The sequence below is a fragment of the Poecilia reticulata genome, chromosome 4 (assembly GCF_904066995.2).
Source record: "Poecilia reticulata chromosome 4, P_reticulata-male-v2, whole genome shotgun sequence".
Lineage (NCBI taxonomy): Eukaryota > Metazoa > Chordata > Actinopteri > Cyprinodontiformes > Poeciliidae > Poecilia > Poecilia reticulata.
Genome location: NC_088833.1, coordinates 2,079,130 through 2,100,179, shown reverse-complemented (window position 1 = coordinate 2,100,179; position 21,050 = coordinate 2,079,130). Strand labels below are relative to the sequence as shown.

General features: G+C 41.2%; 3 protein-coding genes across 4 annotated transcripts; 2 read left to right on the top strand and 1 right to left on the bottom strand.

The window, feature by feature from the left end:
• Nucleotides 1-854: 854 nt before the first annotated feature.
• LOC145551373 (uncharacterized) lies at nt 855-6,600 on the bottom strand. The gene is made up of 6 exons (XM_081605942.1): nt 6,465-6,600; nt 4,301-4,449; nt 4,064-4,213; nt 3,931-3,955; nt 3,802-3,846; nt 855-1,446 (listed from the first exon to the last, which is right to left on the bottom strand). Exons 1-6 carry the CDS (start codon nt 6,502-6,504, stop codon nt 1,262-1,264), a joined length of 594 nt encoding a protein of 197 aa, XP_081462068.1. The 5' UTR covers nt 6,505-6,600; the 3' UTR covers nt 855-1,261.
• A 582-nt stretch (nt 6,601-7,182) lies between these two features.
• LOC108166228 (uncharacterized) lies at nt 7,183-16,282 on the top strand. 2 transcript variants are annotated; one of them, XM_081605940.1, is made up of 8 exons: nt 7,187-7,905; nt 9,046-9,125; nt 9,206-9,473; nt 11,113-11,151; nt 12,367-12,396; nt 13,084-13,190; nt 14,128-14,227; nt 14,602-16,282. In XM_081605940.1, exons 2-7 carry the CDS (start codon nt 9,054-9,056, stop codon nt 14,221-14,223), a joined length of 612 nt encoding a protein of 203 aa, XP_081462066.1. In that variant the 5' UTR covers nt 7,187-7,905; nt 9,046-9,053; the 3' UTR covers nt 14,224-14,227; nt 14,602-16,282. The 2 variants fall into 2 exon arrangements, with proteins under 2 accessions (XP_081462067.1, XP_081462066.1); XM_081605941.1 differs by lacking the exon at nt 12,367-12,396 and having other exon boundaries at nt 7,183-7,905.
• LOC145551338 (uncharacterized) lies at nt 14,349-20,835 on the top strand. Its single transcript, XM_081605825.1, has 9 exons — nt 14,349-14,464; nt 14,602-14,660; nt 16,245-16,368; nt 17,990-18,095; nt 19,267-19,310; nt 19,658-19,911; nt 19,992-20,015; nt 20,097-20,253; nt 20,728-20,835. The coding sequence occupies exons 1-8, from the start codon at nt 14,349-14,351 to the stop codon at nt 20,240-20,242; spliced, it is 873 nt and encodes a 290-aa protein (XP_081461951.1). The 3' UTR covers nt 20,243-20,253; nt 20,728-20,835.
• Nucleotides 20,836-21,050: the final 215 nt, after the last annotated feature.

Sequence of the window (21,050 nt, the reverse complement as noted above, 5' to 3'; positions counted from 1 at the left end):
TGCTGTGATCACAGTGCATTAATGTGACTTAATGCACGATGTGACTTTATGTTTTGTTTCTCAGAGGGTTTTTTCCCCCCACTGCTGTTGCTTCAGCTAGTCTATTTGAACACTAACAGACGTTCCCACTTCCTCTGCATCATGACTCAGCCTCAGGTACGAGACGTGGGAGGTTTTAGTGAAGATCTGTCAACGTAGGCGTTGCTTTCACATTTGCATTTCATGAAAGGCTCCAGATGTTTTATCTATTGTCACAGTTTTGCAAACAAATCGATGCATTTTAGAGCAGATTTATATCTAACATGTTTTAAAAAACCTGATAAATGATTTAATCAGTGGGTTTTGATTGTCAACCAACAGCTAAAAAAGGATTTAAATAATAAACACAAATGGGAGTAAAATAGTGAAATTAAATCTAATGTTGAGGGTTTTTAAGCAGTTATTGACTTTAATTTAACAAAAGAAACAAATGAAACAAAAACTGTGTGAGCTTTTTGTTTCCTTCGCAAATGGGTAAAAATAGATGGTTTATTATCATTTTTGGCATCATAATACAAAGTGTTTATAACGGCATTATTCTACCACAGCTTCCTCTTTCTTTGAGGTGCATAAAAAAAAACAAAAGTAAAAACCTGCAGCAAAAATGGTCTTGTAAAAATGAATTTTGTTGCAGAAGTCAGAATGAATCAGTTTAACTACAGCACCAGTTTTACACAGAAACAAAAGCAATTAAATCAATGTTCACACCTTACAGGATTTATTAAAGGCATCAAAAGAAATGACATTAAGTAGCAGCTTTGTGCATCACACTGACCTAATTCACCTCAGAGGCAGAAAAAACGGTAAAACAGTAAAAACGTTAAAAACAGGGAGCTCATGTTGTTCCAAAGCCACTTTTCTTTTTCTTAATTCAGAAGTTGCGTCTTTCCAAGAATCTTCCAAATGTCATGAAATCGTAGAAGGAAACTAAGAAACAATAAAGTAAAACGTGACGTTGTGTTGATGCAGATTTATGACACGCTGGATGAAATGCGACACGTTTGCTCAGACTGCAGACAGAAACGTTTCTGGTTCCAGGAAAGGAAGCAGCTCCTCTCCTAACGTAGCTAAGCAGCAGTCAGAAAACTAGTTTAATGCTGATAACTCAACAATGCTGGTTCCTATGAAAGAACTTAAAGCCTTTTGTGAAATAACTGGATGAGCTCTATTAGGCTCAAACAAGATGAAGCAGCTGCCAAATGACTTGAGGCTGAAACAGGCCTCAGATCACATGACCTTTGGTTTGCATTCGAGTTGGCCGACTGTATGATGAGTTTGCAGTTGCAGATTTTCTCAGTTTGTATTTGTAGACGACAAACCAGATGAATAAACCCAGGAGAATCACAGCAACGAGGATGAGGAAAACTATCAAACTGCCGACGCACACGGATTCAGAAAAGCACAACTCTGGAAAAACAAAGTGAGAGAAGTGAGAGTTACTGCAGAGAAACAACAAAAGAAAACACAAAAATCAGATTTAAGTGAATTTAAAGAGGAGAGTTCCTGGATTTCTGTTTGCCCTTTCTGGGGTTGTTTGCTTCATAGTTCAATAAAGTCCAACAGGTATTGATAAAAATCAGTTTCTGCTGGTAGAACAAAAAAAAGACAAAGAATTCAACAGTTTGTAGAATATTTTAACTCTGTTGAGAAAATCATTCAATATTCCAGATTATGACACGTTATTCCACTATAGGTAACATTATATCATTATTTAGTTAAAAGGTGAAATTTTTCCAGCAAAAAACTAAAAGTTGCTCTAATAAGACAAATCCAAACATCTAAGCGTAGATATGTTTGGGTTTATCCAAAAAGAGGCGGGGCTAATGTTGCAATAAGGGCCAGTACCGCCTCTGTAGATCTGCACAACTTATTTAAAAAATACATATATATTTTTTTTACAGATTTGTTGTTGTGATGGCATGTTCTGAGAAAAAACATCCTTTGCCTTCTTCCAGTGCTAACTAAAAACAACCAATCAGAGCCAGGGGGCGGGGCTTAGCGCTGTCAGCTAGCAGAGACTCTTGTGAATGTAACGGCAATGTTTCTGTAACGGCAAGTTGCTTCTTTTGCAGTAGCACATTAAGCAACTACTACATGAGGATGATTGACAGCACTAAGCCCCGCCTGTTAAGACTGAATACTCAGGACACCAGGGGTTAAATAACCAAAACGCATAAAACAAAAACCCAAACCCTCATAATACAGGGTTTTCTTAAGCTACAGAAACACTAAAGTTTACCTTGGATAATTTACAGCATCCTGGTGCTGATGATAGTAGTTAAAACAAAAGACCTGCAGTGATGAGATTTAGAGTAGAGTCCAGGACGGCACCGATCTGGACGCAGAAGAAGAGTCGGGAGTTTCCCTGTTAAAGGCTCAGACAGACTGACCTTCTGCAGTTAATGTGTTTGAACCTCATCAGTAAAACAGAAGATAAAACCCTGAGATCTGCGGCTGGTGGTGAAATACAGCCAGAAGGTTTGAACACCACTGATTCAGATCAACCTCAGAATCTGATAACATCATCTGAGGTTTTCAGGGTCACAGTGTGGATGCTGCTAATTAATTTTCACTTCTGCTTCAAGGACAAAGTAACATGTTGGCTGGAGAGGGGAATTGCACAATTTCTCTCTGGTGTCTCAATAAAAGAGCCTCACATGCAGCGACTGTCATTTTTTTTGGGGTGTTTTTGTCTTGAAATTCCCCTGTAAGCTGCGTTACCTCTCTGGTTAAGTAATGCAGAAGCTCTGCTGCTTCCCGTTTCCTTCAGATATCTGCAAACACAGCAGCTTTGACCTTTAATCATTATGGAAAATGATGCCAGTTTTCTTCAGTAACTAGGCAGAAATCGGTTCACTGAACTTTATTTGCAGAGTTCAAAGTGACATGCCGTCATCTGGCGCAGATAAATTTCCACTACAGTAGAAATATGAAACTTTCACATCTTCACCACAGTGGAACATTTTTCTCCTGCAGCTTCACTTTTCTGACTCTGGAGGTTTTGAAAAAAAAAATCATTTTGTTTTCTCAAGTTTTTAGTTTATCCTTTTATTATATTTCTTTATTATTGTATAACTTAACTGTGATTTATGTTGTGTAGACGTTTGTGTCTGTGATAAATAAAGCTTTTCTTTACTGCTTTACTGTTTTTGCTCGCTTGGTTTTTCCAGATAGTCGAATCAATTTTCAACATCAGCTCTGATTGGCTGTAGTTCAGAATCTACTGCATGTTCTGCATGTTTTCTGACCAAAGTCCTGCTGCAGTCAAGTTGGCAAAGTTAGCATCAGAGTTAGCAACAAAGTTAGCATCAGAGTTAGCTTCAGAGCTAGCAATGTTCAACAACTATAGAACTGAAACGGTGAGTTTGCCCCAAAGAATCACTTCCTGCAGTGCAAACTGTGCAGGTTTGGGGTCAACATGTCATGGTTTAATTTAGTGCTTTAGCATTAGCTTCTACTTTAGTGTTAACATTAGCTTCTGCTTTAGCATTAGCAGAGCTAATGTTTACAATTAGTGCTTTAGGGTTAATGTAATTAATGTTGCTGTCATTTAGAGGAGATAAACAGACTTTTTAAGCTTAAAATGAAAATAGATGAAGGTCAACACAGTTAGAGCAATTAGTTTGGGTAAAACAGAGTCTGGATATTATGCATTGAGAACAAATAAACATCATCTGAGCAGAAACGGACAATGATTGAATATTTACAACCACATCTTGGTTTGACTGAGTCAAACTCTGACTCAGTCGCTGAGTCGCTTACTGGTTGGTGGAGGAACGTCATCGAGCTCCAAGAGGCTGCAGTTCACTGCAACACAACAGGAAATAAGCTGATGAGCTGAAGAAAAGCCGACATGCTGACAGAAACCCGTTTCTGTGGAAACGCTCTCACCTCTGCAGTCAACAGTCCAACCAAACTGAAGGAAGGAAACAATGAAATTTAAATCCAAGGCATCATTTAAATCTGACACAGATTGATGCTAAAACTGCTCAACATTTTATTTAACATTTCTTTCTCTTCCTACTTTCTTCTCTGTTGGTGAAGTTTGTTTCACGTTCAGACACTTGGTGATGTGCGTCAGGTGGGGATGGCAGGTCTTCAGGTCGATGTGGTCGACGGTCACGTTCTCCACCAGGCTTTCATTGACTGAAGAACCCTGGGCGACCACAACCTTCTGGAAGATGGAGTTTATCACATAAACACTTTATGTTCTGCAGCAAAGTGCTTCTCGTCTCGTTGTCTTCTCTCTTTCTTCACTTACATCTTGGTCTGCCCACTGTGTGTCGCAGTCATCTGAGGCCGTCCACCGGGACAGCTGGTACCTGAAGAAGCGGGTTGGAAGTCGACTGACGCTGCAGTTTAGGGGTGAAAGGTCAGCAGGAGCTGCAGGAAGCAGCAGCTGCACCAAACCTGAAACAAAAATAAAATTGGCTCAGGAAGTTGGGAATGCTTAGATATCAAAGAGGGAGTCAACATGCTAGCAGCTAGCTCACCATCAGCCAAGTGGTCATAATGATATGCCTGATATTAGTTTTAGGCGGTGTAGCAGTTATAGTTGTATCTCCAAAGTGAATGATTCATATGCAATCATGGCACAGCTGAGAAAACAGCAGTAAGGCAGAAACAATTATGTTGCATACAGGTAGAGCTTCCTAGCTAGCAAGGTAGCATAGCATCCTGCTAGCCAACAGTCCGTCTCCATTTTAAACTGGATTAAACAGCAGGAAACAGATCATGTTCAGATGTTGTTCTGGGTTCTTCCTCCTGGAGGAGTCGATGGATTCTCTGGGTCATTTTGGGAGGAGACGGTTGATCAGGCCCGGATCGGCTAATCAGGAGAACCAGGACATTTCCCCATGGGCCAGCCTATGGCAGGCAGTTTAACATAAAATCAGTTTCCTCTATTTGTACTTAAGTTCCATACATCTAAAAATGAGTTTAGTCTAGACACAACTATATTTTGACAACCCTGAAAATATGACATGCAATCATGTGGAATCAGTCGACATTGTGAAGTAACTCTTGCCTGCAATGAATCAGAAATATTTTAGAAAAACACTCTTAATTTCAAGGCTACACAGAACAGTGCACTCTATTGCAGACTTAACATGTATCCAAGTATGCTTACTCCAAATGTAAGATTATAATGGCATGAGTCAATACTACTAATAACAGATTGTTATCTAAAGGGCTGGTCTGAAGCGTGAAAATCCGGGGCAGTTTTGCGTTTTCTCCACTGTTTTTCTGGAGGCCCAAAGCCGTAGAAAGGGCTTTGCCACCCGTTCCAGATGGATAGATGTCAGTAACTTTGTTTATAATCTGTTCGGACACGGTGTATTACTTGTCAAACTCTTTTTCCTACTTTACGCTGTCAGAAAGATTCTGTTTAAGACACCCTGCTTTGATTTCGCAGAATTATTTAGGCTTTTGGTTTAGTGGCCGGTTTTAAATCTGCTTGCTGAACTGAAACTACACCAGATTATCACCTTCCAATATGAACGCTCAAGTAAAAACCACATAACAAAATAGTAAAGATGAAACCTCTGACTCAACTCAAGACTAGAAAATCTGCTTCTATGTAACATGGGGTACGAACAGTGGCGCAACTACACATTATTCAGGTGAATATTCATTATTCAAAACATAGATCGGCGCCCCCCCCCCCTCCCCCTCCCCCTCCCCCAGAGGGAAGGAACTTCAGGGTGAAGGAGGAGGAGGGAGGAGGGGGGGACCACAACACTCCACCGAAAAGTCCCGAACACCTCAGGATCTAAAAATACAGTTTAAGGTGAACTATGGCACCGAGCCCAACAAGCCGACAATGAACCCACCTACCTCGGTTAAGAACTCCACGCCCACGACGCGTGTCTGACCCCCCTGCCCCCCAACCCAACCACAATCCTGAACCCAAAGGAAGCACAATCACCACAAACTAATCTAAAGTCCAGCAGAAGGAAAATCACAAAACTAACTGAAGATGCTTGAGGAAGGACAGAATCACAGAAGCTCACACCACGGCGTCTCCGCAGCTCAAACAATGTGAGCGCGCACCACTCACCTTAGAGGTGAATCCGCACCAACATACCACAACATGCATGTAAAAGTAATAGACATGTCATAAATACAAACTGAATATTGTTGTGCATCTCATTTTCTGCTCGTGTTTTTCCTGCTCCGCACCAAGCAGAGGCATCTCTACCTGACCGTACAGATTTCTGTCTGTTTAATAAGGAAACGACCCACCGGGAAAATATACAAGTCAATAAAAGCATCAACTGATTCGGACCAAAATAAAAGAACTTCAGAAACGCCGAAAACGAGTCACGTTTTCTGCGTCACTCCAGAAAGCCTTGAAAAACCTGATCACTCGTGGGCTTCTGATCCGGACGTTTTTAATTATCCAGGATCTTTGGAGTTAAACTCACCTGTCAACGCAAGCAGCCGGCAGATCCCAGCCGGGTCCATGCCGAGCAGAAACCTGTGTGTTTCTGGTTGTGGTTCTCTCTCAGTCCGTCTCCTCCCCAAGCGGAGCGGGGCGGAGCGGGGCGGAGCGGAGCGGGGCGGAGCGGGACGGGGCGGAGCGGGGCGGAGCGGGGCGGAGCGGGGCGGAGCGGGGCGGAGCGGGGCGGGCGGAGCGGGGCGGAGCGGGGCGGGACTCTCCCCCGTCTCGCCCCGCTCCTTGCGGCTGCATTGTCTTCTCTTTAACAAGTCACCATTTTCATTGTTTTACAAGTTTGTTTGAGCTTTAAATATGTTTATCAACTTGACTTTTATCCGCTTTTTATTATGCATTGAAATAGCATTATTATAAATATTCAAATAGGATTATTATAAATATTCAAATAGGATTATTATAAATATTCAAATAGGATTATTATAAATATTCAAATAGGATTATTATAAATATTCAAATAGTATCATATATGTGTGAAACATGCAGCAATATTGTTGATTTTAACTTTACAAAATTAGCAATAAAAAAAAAAAAGCTTTGGATTTTGAAACGCAGAATGGTTTTTAAGTGCATTATTAGTGTATTATTTTAACTATACCCCCGCATCAGCCTGATCGGTGTCTATCCCAGCCAAACTTAGGACACAGACGCTGCATTGAACTTAATTGATTCAAGTAAAGTCAAAGTAAAAAGCTCATTAAGTTAAAATGTGCAACCTTTAAGTTAATTGAATACAAAAAGTAAGTTGTCACCATTAATTAAGTGATATTAATGTAAATAAGTCCATAACATGCGGGTGTGGTGAGGCGTCTCCTGTCCGCAGGAATAAAAAACCTGTGAGGTCAGGACTGCTGGTCTCATGTCGAGTTTCCCGTTTTGGCTGCATATAGTTTCACACATTAGAGCATTTACGTTGCACCCCCCTCCCCTCATTCTGCAGGTGCAGTGATGCGCAAACCCTCCGACAATATCCTGCAGGCCAGGCGCCCGTGCGTGCGGATTCAACCAAAGCTGGTTCTTAGTCATTTCCGTGTTCTGTTAGCTGCTCTAGAGCCGCTCAGCGCCATCACCCAGTTCACCAGATATGTCTTCATCATGCCGTCAGGATTTCTGTGGGATCGACCGAAAGCTTTCCGTTTATTTCAGAGGAGCGTGTTAGGAGTTGGTCAAACCAGCGAGGAATTTTCCTGTGGAGATAATTTCGGATTTGGATCAAATTATGCGCCTGATTTCGGTTGTTGTCGAGACCAAGGCCCGTCTGACGGAGAGAAGCGAGAGGAGGAGGCCGGGCTTTGTCACGTAGAGGGTTGTTACGTCACGATGCTGCTGTTTCCTGCTATCCTGCGACGGTTGCAGCACTTTGGAGCAGAAAGCGATCCTCCAACCTGTCCGCCGGTCGTCAAAGCATCACAGTGAGTAACTAAGTTACAGTTGGGCATTAATTTTAATATTAAAATAATTATTTAAAAAATGTGTTCTTGTTCGCTGCAGATATTGCTCAGAAAGCCACATAATCTAAAGTTTTTTTAGAATGCAAATCGGTTTGTTTAGATTAAAATAAAAGTATATTGATCTGTTGAAAACTCATGTGCAACGCAGAGGTTAATTGTAATTAAACTTTGTAAAAATTATATCAATGAAAAGAATATAATGACGCCAATTCCTGGTAACTATTACTTTGATCAGCGTGCAGGCTTTGGAGCTCAGCCATCAGGTCAACGCCTGGCTCTTTTCTCTTTACCACCCCAGACTGGGACAAAAACAATTACTCTGGCTCTTCTATACAGTTTGAGGTACCAGAGGATGTGTAATTTTAGAAGTTTATCACAGTTTGCCTCAGGCTGCAGAGTTTCAGTCTTACCGTGTCTGATCCTTTCTCACTCAGATCTCAGATCAGTCGACCATATAAATCCCACACTGATGGATGCAGCTGCGTAACTACACACCTTCTGAGCTGCGTGCCATCGACCCCGCGTTCTCTTCAAAATAATTACTTATTTACTATTAATCTATTAGTATGATTTGTTATTTAAATGGTCATTTATATTATTTAAGCTAATACATATCCAAACTCTGGTTGTCGGGTCTAATTGTGATTCACTGACATTACAATCATTTTGAAAAGCTTTTCTTCATCCCTCTTCCGTTTGTTTTTTTTTGTGCCTGGCCGGAAGACCTTATTTTTTCTCGTCTTTAGCTCACTGTTGTCAAATGAACTATATCGATTAAAATTTAAGAGAAAAAACGCGCCTGAGCGCGTTCTTGAAGGGGCGCGTGCACACGCACCTGTGTGGGAGGAGGGAGCAACAGGAGGGCAGGTGAAGGAGCGGAGGGGCTCCTGATCAGTGCCATTCCTCTGTTCTCGATCATTCCACGCACAAACAGCTGCATTGTGACAGACCTTTCAGCCTGATTCTGTTCTTTCTGCAAACTGCCTCCATCCATGTCTCTTTGAAGGCGGTTTATTAGTTTATAACATTTAATTTAGTGCACTGAAGCAAAAATGAAAATCTAACAACAGAGGAAGTTGAATCTGACCTGTTGTCCTGCAGACTCAGACATGTTCCTCCAGGTTTTCCTGCTGAGTGTTGCTGTGACGGCTCCAGTTTCCGCCGCCAGCCGGAAGCTGCAGGTCAGAGTTGGAAACAAACCATCAGATTTATGAATGATGGGAAACGAGCAGGAACTCTGACTTCTTCTCCTGCCTTTCAGACCAACCTGACCTGCTTCAGGTCCTCGGATCCAGCAGCCGCGAACGCCACGCAGCTCCACGGTAACCATGACGACCAGAGGTTCCTGTGGACGAAGGATCCAGATTCCGCTCCTCTTCCTCAGTGCTCCTCTTCCTCCGTCTCCCCTCCTGCGTCCCGCTGTGAGGTCTGTCACCTCGGGCAGGTCTTCATCATCTGCGCCGACCTGCCGGATGGAGCCGGTCTGTACCTGGAGCGACCCGGAGTCCCTTACCGGACCGAGCGGAGCGGTACGGACCGGCAGCACGACCCTGGACCGAATCTATTTATTTTTATCTATTTAAAAAAATAATATTTCAGGAAATCCAGCTGAGAAAACAGAACAGAAACAAAACTGGATGCGTTTCCATTACAAATGTGCGTAAATATTATTATTCTAACGTCGAAAAAAACATAATTTTGTATTTGTCATTTTTCAATAAAATAAGAAATGAAATTAAAATCACGTGAATAAGCTGATTCACGTGTCATTAGAAATCATAACGGTGTCAAATTGTTACGTTCCGGCTCGTTCAGCTCGTTGAGACACAGATTTCAACAATAATTTGCCTTTTTATTGAGCACCAAACATGAAATAATTTCAGACAGGCAAGAGCCTGAAAAGCGGAGCTGGGTGGGAAAAATGCCTCAGGCCCACCTGGAGCTTGGCTGCTGAGTCTGGGCCTTGTATACCACTTCCATTGTGCCTCGGGACAAAGAACAATTTTACAATAAGAAAAATGGAAGATGATCCCTCCAGGAGGGGACGTCACAGATATAAACAGTTACTCATCATCATCTATCAGATCCTATAACCGCAGAGTTTTTCTCCGTCAAAACTCCGCCGCCTACGCGGTGATGGTGCAATTCTGAGATTTTAAAGAACATTTATGGATTCAACACGTTGGAACGACGCACAGCCTCTTCTGAACCGGTTCAGAACCTCTTCTGAACCGGTTCAGAACCTCTTCTGAACCGTGTGACGCTGTCAGAGCAGCAGCTGCGCCTTGGTGCGAAAAGACGTCTCAGTTTTGAGGAAAATAATTTAAATACGGCTGAACAAAATGAAAAAACAAAACAAAAAACCCCACCTCATATAGCAAAAAAACGTTTTATTGAAAAATCCGAGTTATTTCAAAATTAAAATGGGCATTTTATTCCATTAAGCCCATTTATTTCAGTAATTTCAATCTTTACAGTTTCATGGCCAATGGAAACGCGCTGACTCGTGAAGGATCGGCTCCACATCGGCTGTCAGGCATTTAAAGCAGCTAAACCGCTGATTACAGTTTTTCCGGTCTGAAACCTCCAGCGGCCTCTTCTTCTTAAAATTAGTCATTCATGGCCTGAAATATGATCACACATTTAAATGTGTGGTTAAATGATGATTAACAATCACACTGTGTCAGCCAGTGAAATCGAGGAGATGCTTTCTGATGAACCTTTTCTTTATTTCATCAGTTTGTGTCTGAATTAACTCAGAAATGAGTCGCTGTCTCTCTGATTGGACCTGATGCAGCAGAAACACTTTGCTGCTCAGCCGAATCCATCGAGAAGCAAAGAAAGACCCCGATTTAAAGCAGATTCATTTGTTTTTAAATGAACTTAGCCTAATCTAAGCCGTCCCTTATTTAAGTCCAGTGGAACCAATTCTGACATCCTGATTTCAGACTGGAGCCGATTCCAGGCTGCCATCGCACAGAAAACTTGCTTCCCTTTTTAATTTCGAAAACGAGGAACATGCAGAAGAAAAATGTAGTTATAGGGTAAAGAATGGGAATTAACAGATATACTCGCACCTTGCGTGTTTGTAACTTTAATGTATTTTTTCTACTCTGAGTTTATATTTAATGTGTTTTTCTGAGAGCTGATCGTGTTGCTCTGTTCCAGCCTGCCCGGTGCCGCCCGCTGCTGTTGAGCCTCACTCAGGTAAAATCCCGCCCAGGTGACTCGTTACCTGATCTTTGCTTCTGACTGCAGAATTATTCAACAAATCTGCTGGTGTTTAGCTTTAAAAATGTAAAAACTGGATTATGAGTTCATTCATTCAAGAATATCACAAAATGATACTAAAATGGTAGAATTAAGAAAATGGCCAACATTACCCAAGAGTAAACAAATAGGTGACTGTAGTACTGAATAACTGATTTAATTTCAGTTACATTTAATCATGTGGAAAATAAAGTTATGTGCAAATTCTGGTTATTTTAGAGAATAAAATCATAAATTGGTTAAAAAAAAGAAGAGAAAATCAATAACGATAATAAATTCAGGCAGAAAAAAATATTGACTTTTTTTCTTTTTACAACATAAAATTTCTGAACCCAATCTTACCGTATAAAATACAGAATGTGTCGCTCTAGTCTAACCAACCAATCAGGGAGCCGCATTCACACATCGATCCTTGTTCAGGGGCAAATCAACATGTGGCAGCTGGAGCTGAACACCCAACGTTCAGATGACTGGATGATTACAGAGATAAATACAACACAGTGATAAAATATACCATCCATCCATTTTCCTGCACCCTTAATGGGGTCAGGAGGAGCTGCTGCCTCTCCAGCTAACGTACCGGGTGAGAGGTGGGGTCACCTGGACAGGTCACCTGGACAGGTCGCCAGTCTGTCGCAGGGCAACACAGAGACACACAACCATGCACACACACACACACACCTAGGGACAATTTAGAGAGGCCAATTAACCTGACAGTCATGTTTTTGGACTGTGGGAGGAAACCGGAGTACCTGGAGAAAACCCACCATGCACAGGGAGAACATGGAGACTCCATGCAGAAAGACCGGGAATCGAACCCAGAACCTTCTTGCTGCAAGGCAGCAGCTCTACCAACTGCGCCACTGTGCAGCCCCGATAAAATCTACCGTTTACTGTAAAAACGTAAAATGGAAAATGACAGAACAATAGAGATTGTGTACAAACACGATGTCTCACTCTGACACAAACTGTGTGTTTGGGGTTAAAACCTCATTCAGTGCTAACAGCGACTTTCGACCAAGAATGAAAGTGTTACTTCAAAATATTATCAGTCAAGTAAAAGTAAAACGTTCGGTACAATAAAAATACTCCTAGGAGGTTTTTTTTTTTAAAGTAAATGAAGCTAATGTTTGCTCTCCGATCTGTTTTCAGTTCCGGATGAACCCAGACTGCCCCCTGCTGGTAGGTTTTAGTCACTTCATCTGTGGGATGACCGCAATGTAGAGCAGGTAACTTTGGGGTTAGTTCAAGTATAGAAGATCTAAAAATCTGATAGTCTAAACTTTTATGGAAAAAAAGGTAAATGGAATAAACAGCCCAACTTCTGACACCTAGCATAGTGTGCTAGCAGCAACATCTGTTGCTATTCTTACATTTACTCTTCTGATGACTAAAAGATGCATGCAGGGGAAAATTATTCATTATTCATCAGTAGAAGACATTTAAAGACCATATGGACATAATATTTTAAATATATTTATTAATTTAAACATTTTACTGACATCCTCTGGTACAAGTGTAGGACAGTCATTTACCTGCAGCTAATAATAGACGACCTATTATTATTTTTAATTTATTTAAAACTTAAATTAGCTGCCAAAAGCTGAAACATTTCCATAAGTAAAAGAAATGTATCTCAGAGTATCCGTCATGATTAAACCGTATTTCTGTCTGGATCCTGATGGTTTCAGCTTCAACGTGTTCCTCAGCGCTGACTCTTTCTCCTCTGTCTTGATGAAGCTTCATATCTTTGCTCACCTGTTTCCAGGTGTTCCACAGATTATCCAGGTTTAGGTTTGAATCAGATCCTGTTTCTGCTCCAGAATCGTCTCTCTGACCTGAATTCAGTCTGACTTCATGTTTCTGCAGATGAGAACACAAGAAATCACTTTGCTGCTGTCGCCTCCCTGATGCTCCTCATCCTCATCCTCATCCTCACTGCGGTGGCTCTGTGCAGAGCTCATGGGTCGCAGCAGGTGGGTCTTTCTGAGGCAGAATAGTAATAAAGTTAGAATCAAGGCAAGAGGGACAGTTGAGGCCTGATGCATCACATCACACTTTCAACAGGCGACATGTTAACCAGTCATGCAAAAGAATTATATAAACAGCAACTGTTAATTATTATTATGCATGTTATGTCATTTGGGAAAACTATATTTAAAGAAATGTAAATATGATTATCAGGCTTTTCTAAGCACCTACCACTTCAGAAAGTAACTATTGTACAACAAATTTATTGAAAAAAATAACAGACTTTAGTTCCTTAATTTCTATTAAAGCTATAGAATTTTACTTTTATAAAATATATTTTTTTTACATATTTCTTGAAACTGTCAGTGTGTCATGACAGAATGTTATGAGACAGATAATCTGTGAAAAATCGAGCTGCTCTGTCGTCTCCCAGTAACTACAAACAACCAATCAGAGCCAGGAGGCGGAGCTTAGCGCTGTCAATCATTCTCTTGCGTTCTGCTACAATGCAGCTAGCACAGCCTGTCCTGAATGCTGAAGCTAGTTAGCATGGCCACTGATGACAGCGGATGGACAGTTATCCTGTAACAGCGTAAATTGTTTCTCCACCGTTTGCACATCGAGGGCGTTCGGTTGACTGAGACTCAAAATGCTAAAACTACAATCATAAATTAGTTGATGGGAACCACATGAAATCTGTTTAGAAGTTCCTGTTCTGGTCAGAAATATTTAGCTGCAGCCGTGAGGGTTGCCAGGTCTGGAAGACATCCACCAATTAAGCATCTTCTGTCAGATTGTTAGTCTCTCACAAACCACCAACCAGGTCCGGAGAATCAGTCGGATCATGTTGACACCATACGGGTTCCGTTTACCTCTCTGGTTCTGCTGACCTTCATCGTCTGACTGAATTTAAATTGGACTCTGTGTGTTTTGATGTTCCAGGATGGAACAGCGGAACCTCCACATCATCCAGAGATGGTTTTGTCTAACCAGTGCGGGACGGAGAACAGACAGCTGAATGTTTCAAATGGACCGTGACTCGGTGAGTTCTGTAGGTTATCACCAACTGTTTTCACATTTCAACCCAGCAGACCCTCAGCAGAACCTCAGAGTGGCGTTAACTCAGTCTGCATACCACCTCAATGTTTCTGGGTTGGCAGAGGATGAAGTTCTGGTTCCAACAGAACCGGGTCTACTGGACCATTAGGTGTGAAAACGGCTTCATTCTGAGGACGAGCTCAGGTCCAGAGACGTTCCTAGGAAGCAGAAGTGATTCACAGTAGACACTGTGCAGCTCCTGCAGCTGCACTCTGTGAATTCCTGGAGCCGCTTTTTGTTTGAACATTACACCTTTATTGTCTGACTTTTGATTTATTAATTTTCTCACTAATAACCTGAATGTCTCTGTGTTCACAGGACCAAAACCTGGAGGAGCGACCGCTGGCCAAACTGCCCCAACTTTGAACAGAAATCAGGTCATCAAATGAAGTTTTATTAGATGTCCCAAGGTGCCCTGCGACAGACTGGCGACCTGTCCAGGGTGACCCCGCCTCTCACCTGAACGTTAGCTGGAGATGCAGCAGCACCTCCTGACCCACTGAGGGACAAGGTGTAAGAAAATGGATGGATGGATGGATGGATGGATGGATGGATGGATGTCCCAAAGAAAAGGCTAAAGCTTCAGGGTAACTGGGCCTTTTCGGGGGCAGCACCATGACTCAGGAACAGTCTTTCTCTGGACCTTTGCTCCATCTCTGACCCGGGCATCTTCAAGCTTAAGCTCAAGACTTGTTTAGACAGGTTCAGTAGCAGGTAGCAGAGTGGCATTCCCTTATCGTTGTCTTTTCTTACTCTTGTGATGTGAATGTTGCTGTGAAGTGCTTTGGTCCTCTTTATTGGTTGTTGTCCAGTATTATATAAATTGATCAATCAAACAGGGTTTCCTGCAAACACATGGAGTGATGAAGAGAAGGCAATAAAATGATGGACATCAAATTTACATTTTAAAATATTTTATTGATCCCAAAGGGAAATTAAATGTTGTTGTGACTCATATGAATTCAAATTCATCTGCAATGACCATCTTCAGTTATTGTAGATGACGATGGCTGTTGGCAGGAAAGATCTCTTGTAGCAGTCTGTGTAACAGTGACATTGAAGAAGCCTCTGACTGAAGACGGTCTGCTCCCAAACAATCTTTCATTCGGATTTGAAACCCTCAAATCCGACTGGCAAGTTTCTCTGCCATTAAACCCGTTTGATAAAGTTACATCATCTACATTTAGAAGCTAAATAAAGCTGTAAACATTTGGTTTTAATTATCACTTCCATTTTTTCCTTCTTACTTCATTTATTCAATTCAATAATAAATATGAATTCTTCATCTGACAACTAGAATTCAAGTGTCCGTAAATTGATGTGAAAGCTTCTCCATTATGCAACAGTAATCATACTTTAGATGATATTCATGAGAGCCATTGTTGTATCTGAGACAATAAATGTATATTCACAATAAACTGATCTCATTCCTTTTTTAATGAGGTTTGATTCATTCAAACAGATGTTAAACTGATAAGTATATAGTTTATTAAATGAGGGTATTGTGATTTTAACACATTCATCATCATCATTGTCCTTGTAGCACCCCACTGCTCCATCACCTGTTCTCAGGGGCAGAACTTTAACTCACTTGCGGGGTGGCTACTTGGGTTCGTGATTTTCAGGTAGATACCACGCAGGTTTACCTCATATGAGTAGCCGTTACTCCACTACTGTTGTCATTCTTTTACCTTCCCAGTAAAATAATCCAGACATCCACGCACAAAGTTGTTTTTTCTTATTTATCTTCAACACACAAACCTGGCTTCTTCTATCTACCCTGAACGTTGGTAGGAATTTAACACACATCAGTCTCTATAACCCCTTATATACATTTACAAACATTAACAGTTCTTAAACTTACACCAACTTCCCATTTCAGCATATAACTTCACACATCTCCGCACACAGGGCCCACTCTCACACATACAGTCCAATACCCGTTGACGCTTCCGTTGCAGGCCTGTTGATGTTCGAGTTCGCTGACACGAACGCAAAGTCCTTGTTACTGTTCCGCTTGTTGGAACCGGGTGGACCCCCGAAACCGGCTCGCTCCGCCGACGTCCTCACCGTCACCGCTGCTTCGCGAGTCCACTTTCTTTTTTTTTCTTTTCCTATAGCGTCTCCACGCAGGATTCCTGTAGCTTTCTTTATCTTCAGGGAAACGTCCCCGCCATCTTGCTGCGTTACCCAAAAACGGGCTCCGCTGTAGTGTCCTCTAATTAGTAACAGTCCTCGCTTCCCATTACTCAATTGTGAACTATACTTATAATCTTATTTCTAACTCACCAACTATGTTTTACACAAATTCTTTTTCGTATTGTTCCAATCCCTATTTCCTTTTTTTCTTCCCCTCTCCTTCCACTCTCGTTTTTTCTTCCGCTTCCCAGAATCCTCTCTTCTCTTTCTTCCCCCCGTACACTTCACTTCACCTCGTAAATCTCAGTTACTCTCGGACACAGGAAATCATCCCTCTCCGTACTTTACAATAGGTAAATCACCGAAATATACATTTATGTAACTCTATTACCCATTCTTAACCCCAGTTACATATCAGAAGACAAACCCCCACTTCTTGTGGTTCTCAAACCCCAGGGCTACATCCTTATTTCACAGATATTTACTCCAGATTTCTGTGAAGCTCTTTCTAAATATGTTGAACCAAAACACATGAATGAGGATCAGAGTGTTGCAGACTGTTGGGTCGTCTAAGACACGGCGTCTAACGTGATTACAATAATTTACAGATTAATTTCTACAAGAACCTGAGAATTCTGCTTCATTTAAATATTGCATGTTTAGTTTATTATTGAGCAGATAAAACACATTTGTGTTAAGTTTTTATTTAAAAACCAAAGCTGAAGTTATCATCTTTGGACTTAAATATGAAGGATCTGGAATCAACGCACAGCTTCAGTTATGCAGCTGAATAATCAGGATGAACTCTGACGTGAAGCTGAAATGTGCTGTACTAATAAACTTGACTAACTGATTAAAAATATTTGATCAATGATCTAGGACTGAGGTCCTAGATCAAGTTGGGGGTCCTTGCTCCGTCTCTCCATCAGTTTGGGGGCCCAGGCAGAAAGACCAGAACCAGAACTTTCTGGTATCAACTCAACCTGCCATGTTTGGATGAAGAAAAATGAGTAAAATCCTAAGAACGGCTTCCAGAAGGACAAGAAAATATGTGCTGTTTTCAGTGGGTTGGATTATTTTAATGGCGTCCAACAGCTAATCCAGAATCCGACTGCCAGAAACCTGGTGATGCAGACCTTCCAGGTAATCAGAAATCTAATTATTGTAATGGAAAAGTGTTATCCCCCTTATGAAATACAAGAGAAATGATCAGACGGAGCCAGTGAGCCTTTACTTGTTCTTGTATTATTTGTAAAGAGCACACGAGTCCCCCTAGTGGACTCTTGACTATGGCGCCAATGACAAAGGACTATATTTCTTGCACACACCAAATCAAACTAAATTAGGATAATCAACAATTGGATCTAATATTAAAATGGTCAAATTAATATCATACCTTGCAACAAAAGCAGCTGTATTTGGTTTAGTTGTCCGCAGCTCTGGAACTAAGTGCCTAAAAAGGTGTTGCAAAAATGATTGGACTATTAAAATCTGGGCTGAAACCTTTACTGATGACAGTAAAGGCATTGGGTCTCTTTCTTGACAAGCAGCTCTCCCAACCAAACAGATCCGCTCCGGCAGCGGGGCGGATCAGCGCTCTGGTCCGCTCCGCGCAACCAGAGCGGATCGCATCACAAGGGAGGTGCGCCGACCGGCGGCAGCGTCAAAAGTGGGTAAGCGTTTTCAGGATTATAAATCTAACATTTTGTCTATAATGATGGAAAAAAGGCGACACCTTCCCCAGAGGGAGACAGTTTTCATGCCGTGTCTATCACGAGTTCTAGTTTCAGTGAAAGTTGTCTGAGTGCGCAGTGGAGGAATGAAGGTGGATGAAAGCTCAGTCACACCCGAAGCCGGAGCGCAGGTCCAGCTTCGGAGGCGGACACCCACCCGAAGCTGGGCGGGTGGGTGTCCGCCTCGGAGCCTGGCCGCCGGAAGAGCCTGCTCAGTCTCCGATTGCGGATAAAATGCGGGATATCCGTGAAAATGTGAGGAAAACCGGCGCAATGTCACAATTTCAATAAGGGGCGGAAGGAGGCGCGGACATGTGGGAGTGTTTGTTTTCATGAAGTTAGTTCAGACTCAGACCATCCAGAGAGGAGTTCACACTTCCAACCCCGCGCCTTTCTGGGATTCCTGCAACTTGGAAGAATCTCAGAAACAGACTGGAGGAATTTCTGAGACATCTGGGGAGTAAGTGGGTTGTAAGTGGGTTGCTTGGAGGAAGTGGGTGGAGCCGTCATGACAAACCCACTTCACGTGTTCAGTAAATAAAACAACACAGATCTGCAACAGAGTTGCGTAGAAACTATTCTACATTCAAATGTTCTTTTAGGAGTATTTTTACTTTTACTTGTGTAAAAAAAAGTTTTTGTTAAAGTTTTTTTTTATTGAAAGAAACTGATTTGGATTTTTCCCCTTTTTTTGCCTGATTTTATATTTGGTTACTTTTATGAATTGTTGTCATTTTGGTCCTTAAATACCAAAATTTCCACTTGGCTTTATATTTTGTTCTGTCTGATTATGTAATTTTTAAGTATTAACTGATTAATAATTTGATTAGTTACTCTGTACTTGAGTAAACTTTTTACCAAATACTTTTTATTCTTATTTCTTGGGTGGCAACTTTTTACTTGAGTAAAAATACGTTGAAGCAGTGCTATTTTTACTTGAATACAGTTTTTGGATACTCAACCAAACTCAGATCTATAATAATAATGATTACCTGTAAACGTTTCTGCAGATAAAAATAACATCTACAAAGCTTGTGAACTAACAGGAGGTCTCACTTTGATTGTTGTATTTCATGTATTTTGATTTTAATCATGTTTGTTTTTCTCCCAGTTCAGTTTCTCACTGTGGATAGAAGATCCAGAAACTTTACTCATGTAAGATTAATAATACTTTATATTAATGTTACTTATGAAAAACTGAAAATTACAGTGCAAAAAAGCTACTTTTAAAACAAAATCATAAAGTAATTGTGACAATGTAGCTTTGATTATTTTATAATCAAGATTTGTAGATAGATTTGAATGAAAACATAAATATTGGCATCTGAAGACAATTTTTCTGTCATATTTTAATTTTTTTATATTCAATAAAATATTTCCTTTTTGATGTGTGTTTAAATCCTCATCAGTGTTGCTGATGTGAATGTTTGAACTTTTGTAATCATTTGTAAGCACCAAGTCTCTCAGATTTGTCAGGATTTTTTCGGCTCTTTGTGTTTCAGGATGGATTTTCTGAGATGCCTCCAGGCGGTGGGTTCAAAGGTCAAACAGGTGGATCAGCTGTACCATGTCGGAGCATCTGAGGGGAACCTGTGGGAGACTCCAGGTGCGACTCCGCTCTGCTCCTCCGTCTCTCCTCCTCCTCCATCCAGATGTTTGGTCTGCTTCCAGGAAACGCCTTATGCTGTTTGCAACAACGTGACCTCTGACCTCATCATGGAGGGAGACGGCATGATGATACCGATCAGGGAGAGCGGTGAGATGAATTAACTAAACTTCAGTCTGGGATTAGAATGAACCTGTAATTCTAATCCCAGATTATTAATCTGTTGGCAGGATGTCCCGTCGTCATGGATCTTGGTGAGTTTCTCTGCAACCAGCCTGATAAAAACACATTCATGGTGATTTAAACATCAGATGTTGGTGTTGATTCAACTCCAGGTGAAAAACTCCTGAACACAAACTCGACTCGTTTTCCTGCGGCGGCGTCTGAGGGTCTCTGGTGGCTGATGGTCATTCCCATCTTCATCTTCATCATCATCGGTGTTCTGGTTTACCGAAAGAGGAAAGGAATCTATAGAGCCTGACAGAAATGCAGGTTTGTGTCGTAATGAAGGATTATTCTGGTTTATTCCTAATGGGAGGCTGGTCACCATGACGACATGTGTGCTAAAAAAGAAACTTGGCTAACCAGAAAGCGCTAATGCTAAAATTATTTATCATCAAGCAGAAGTTGATGCTAAAGCCCTATGCCAACAAAACTAAAGTTTTACACCAACTTGGTATTAAGCAGAAGTTAATTACAAACTATCAACACGTATTTAGTAGAAGCTAATGCACGTTAGCAATCTGGCAGTTAGTGGAAGCTAACGCCATGTGCTAAAAGTTTTCAAAGTTAGCAAAAATGCTAAACCTAAAATTAGCTTTGCTATTAGCGCATTAGCAGGTTTGTTCAGTCATGAAAGAATGTAGAAATTTAAACAAAGATCTGGATCTTTGTTCCCAGCACTTAAGATGCATTTTTTCCTTTTATTTGTATTTTTATTTCAGTTTTTAACGTTGCTGTTCACAGAGCGGAGGAACCCGACGCTGCTGCCGAGGGAAACCTGTGAAAACCTGAAGCTTTACCTCCACACTGCATAACTGGATGTTTTAATCGTCTTAATAAATTAAACATTTTTAAAATCTTGTGTGTTTCCTGTTTAAATCTTGCTTTGTTTCCATCAAGTTCTTAAAGTTTAAAAAGATTTCAGGAGAAAACATCGACTTTCAGCTAAATCATAAATCCAACAGAGGAAATCAAATGAAGGTTAAAAGATTTTAATATTCTGCTGAAAACCATGAGAGACTCAGTTTAATTACAGAAACAGGTTTGATCAATAAATAAGTCACTAA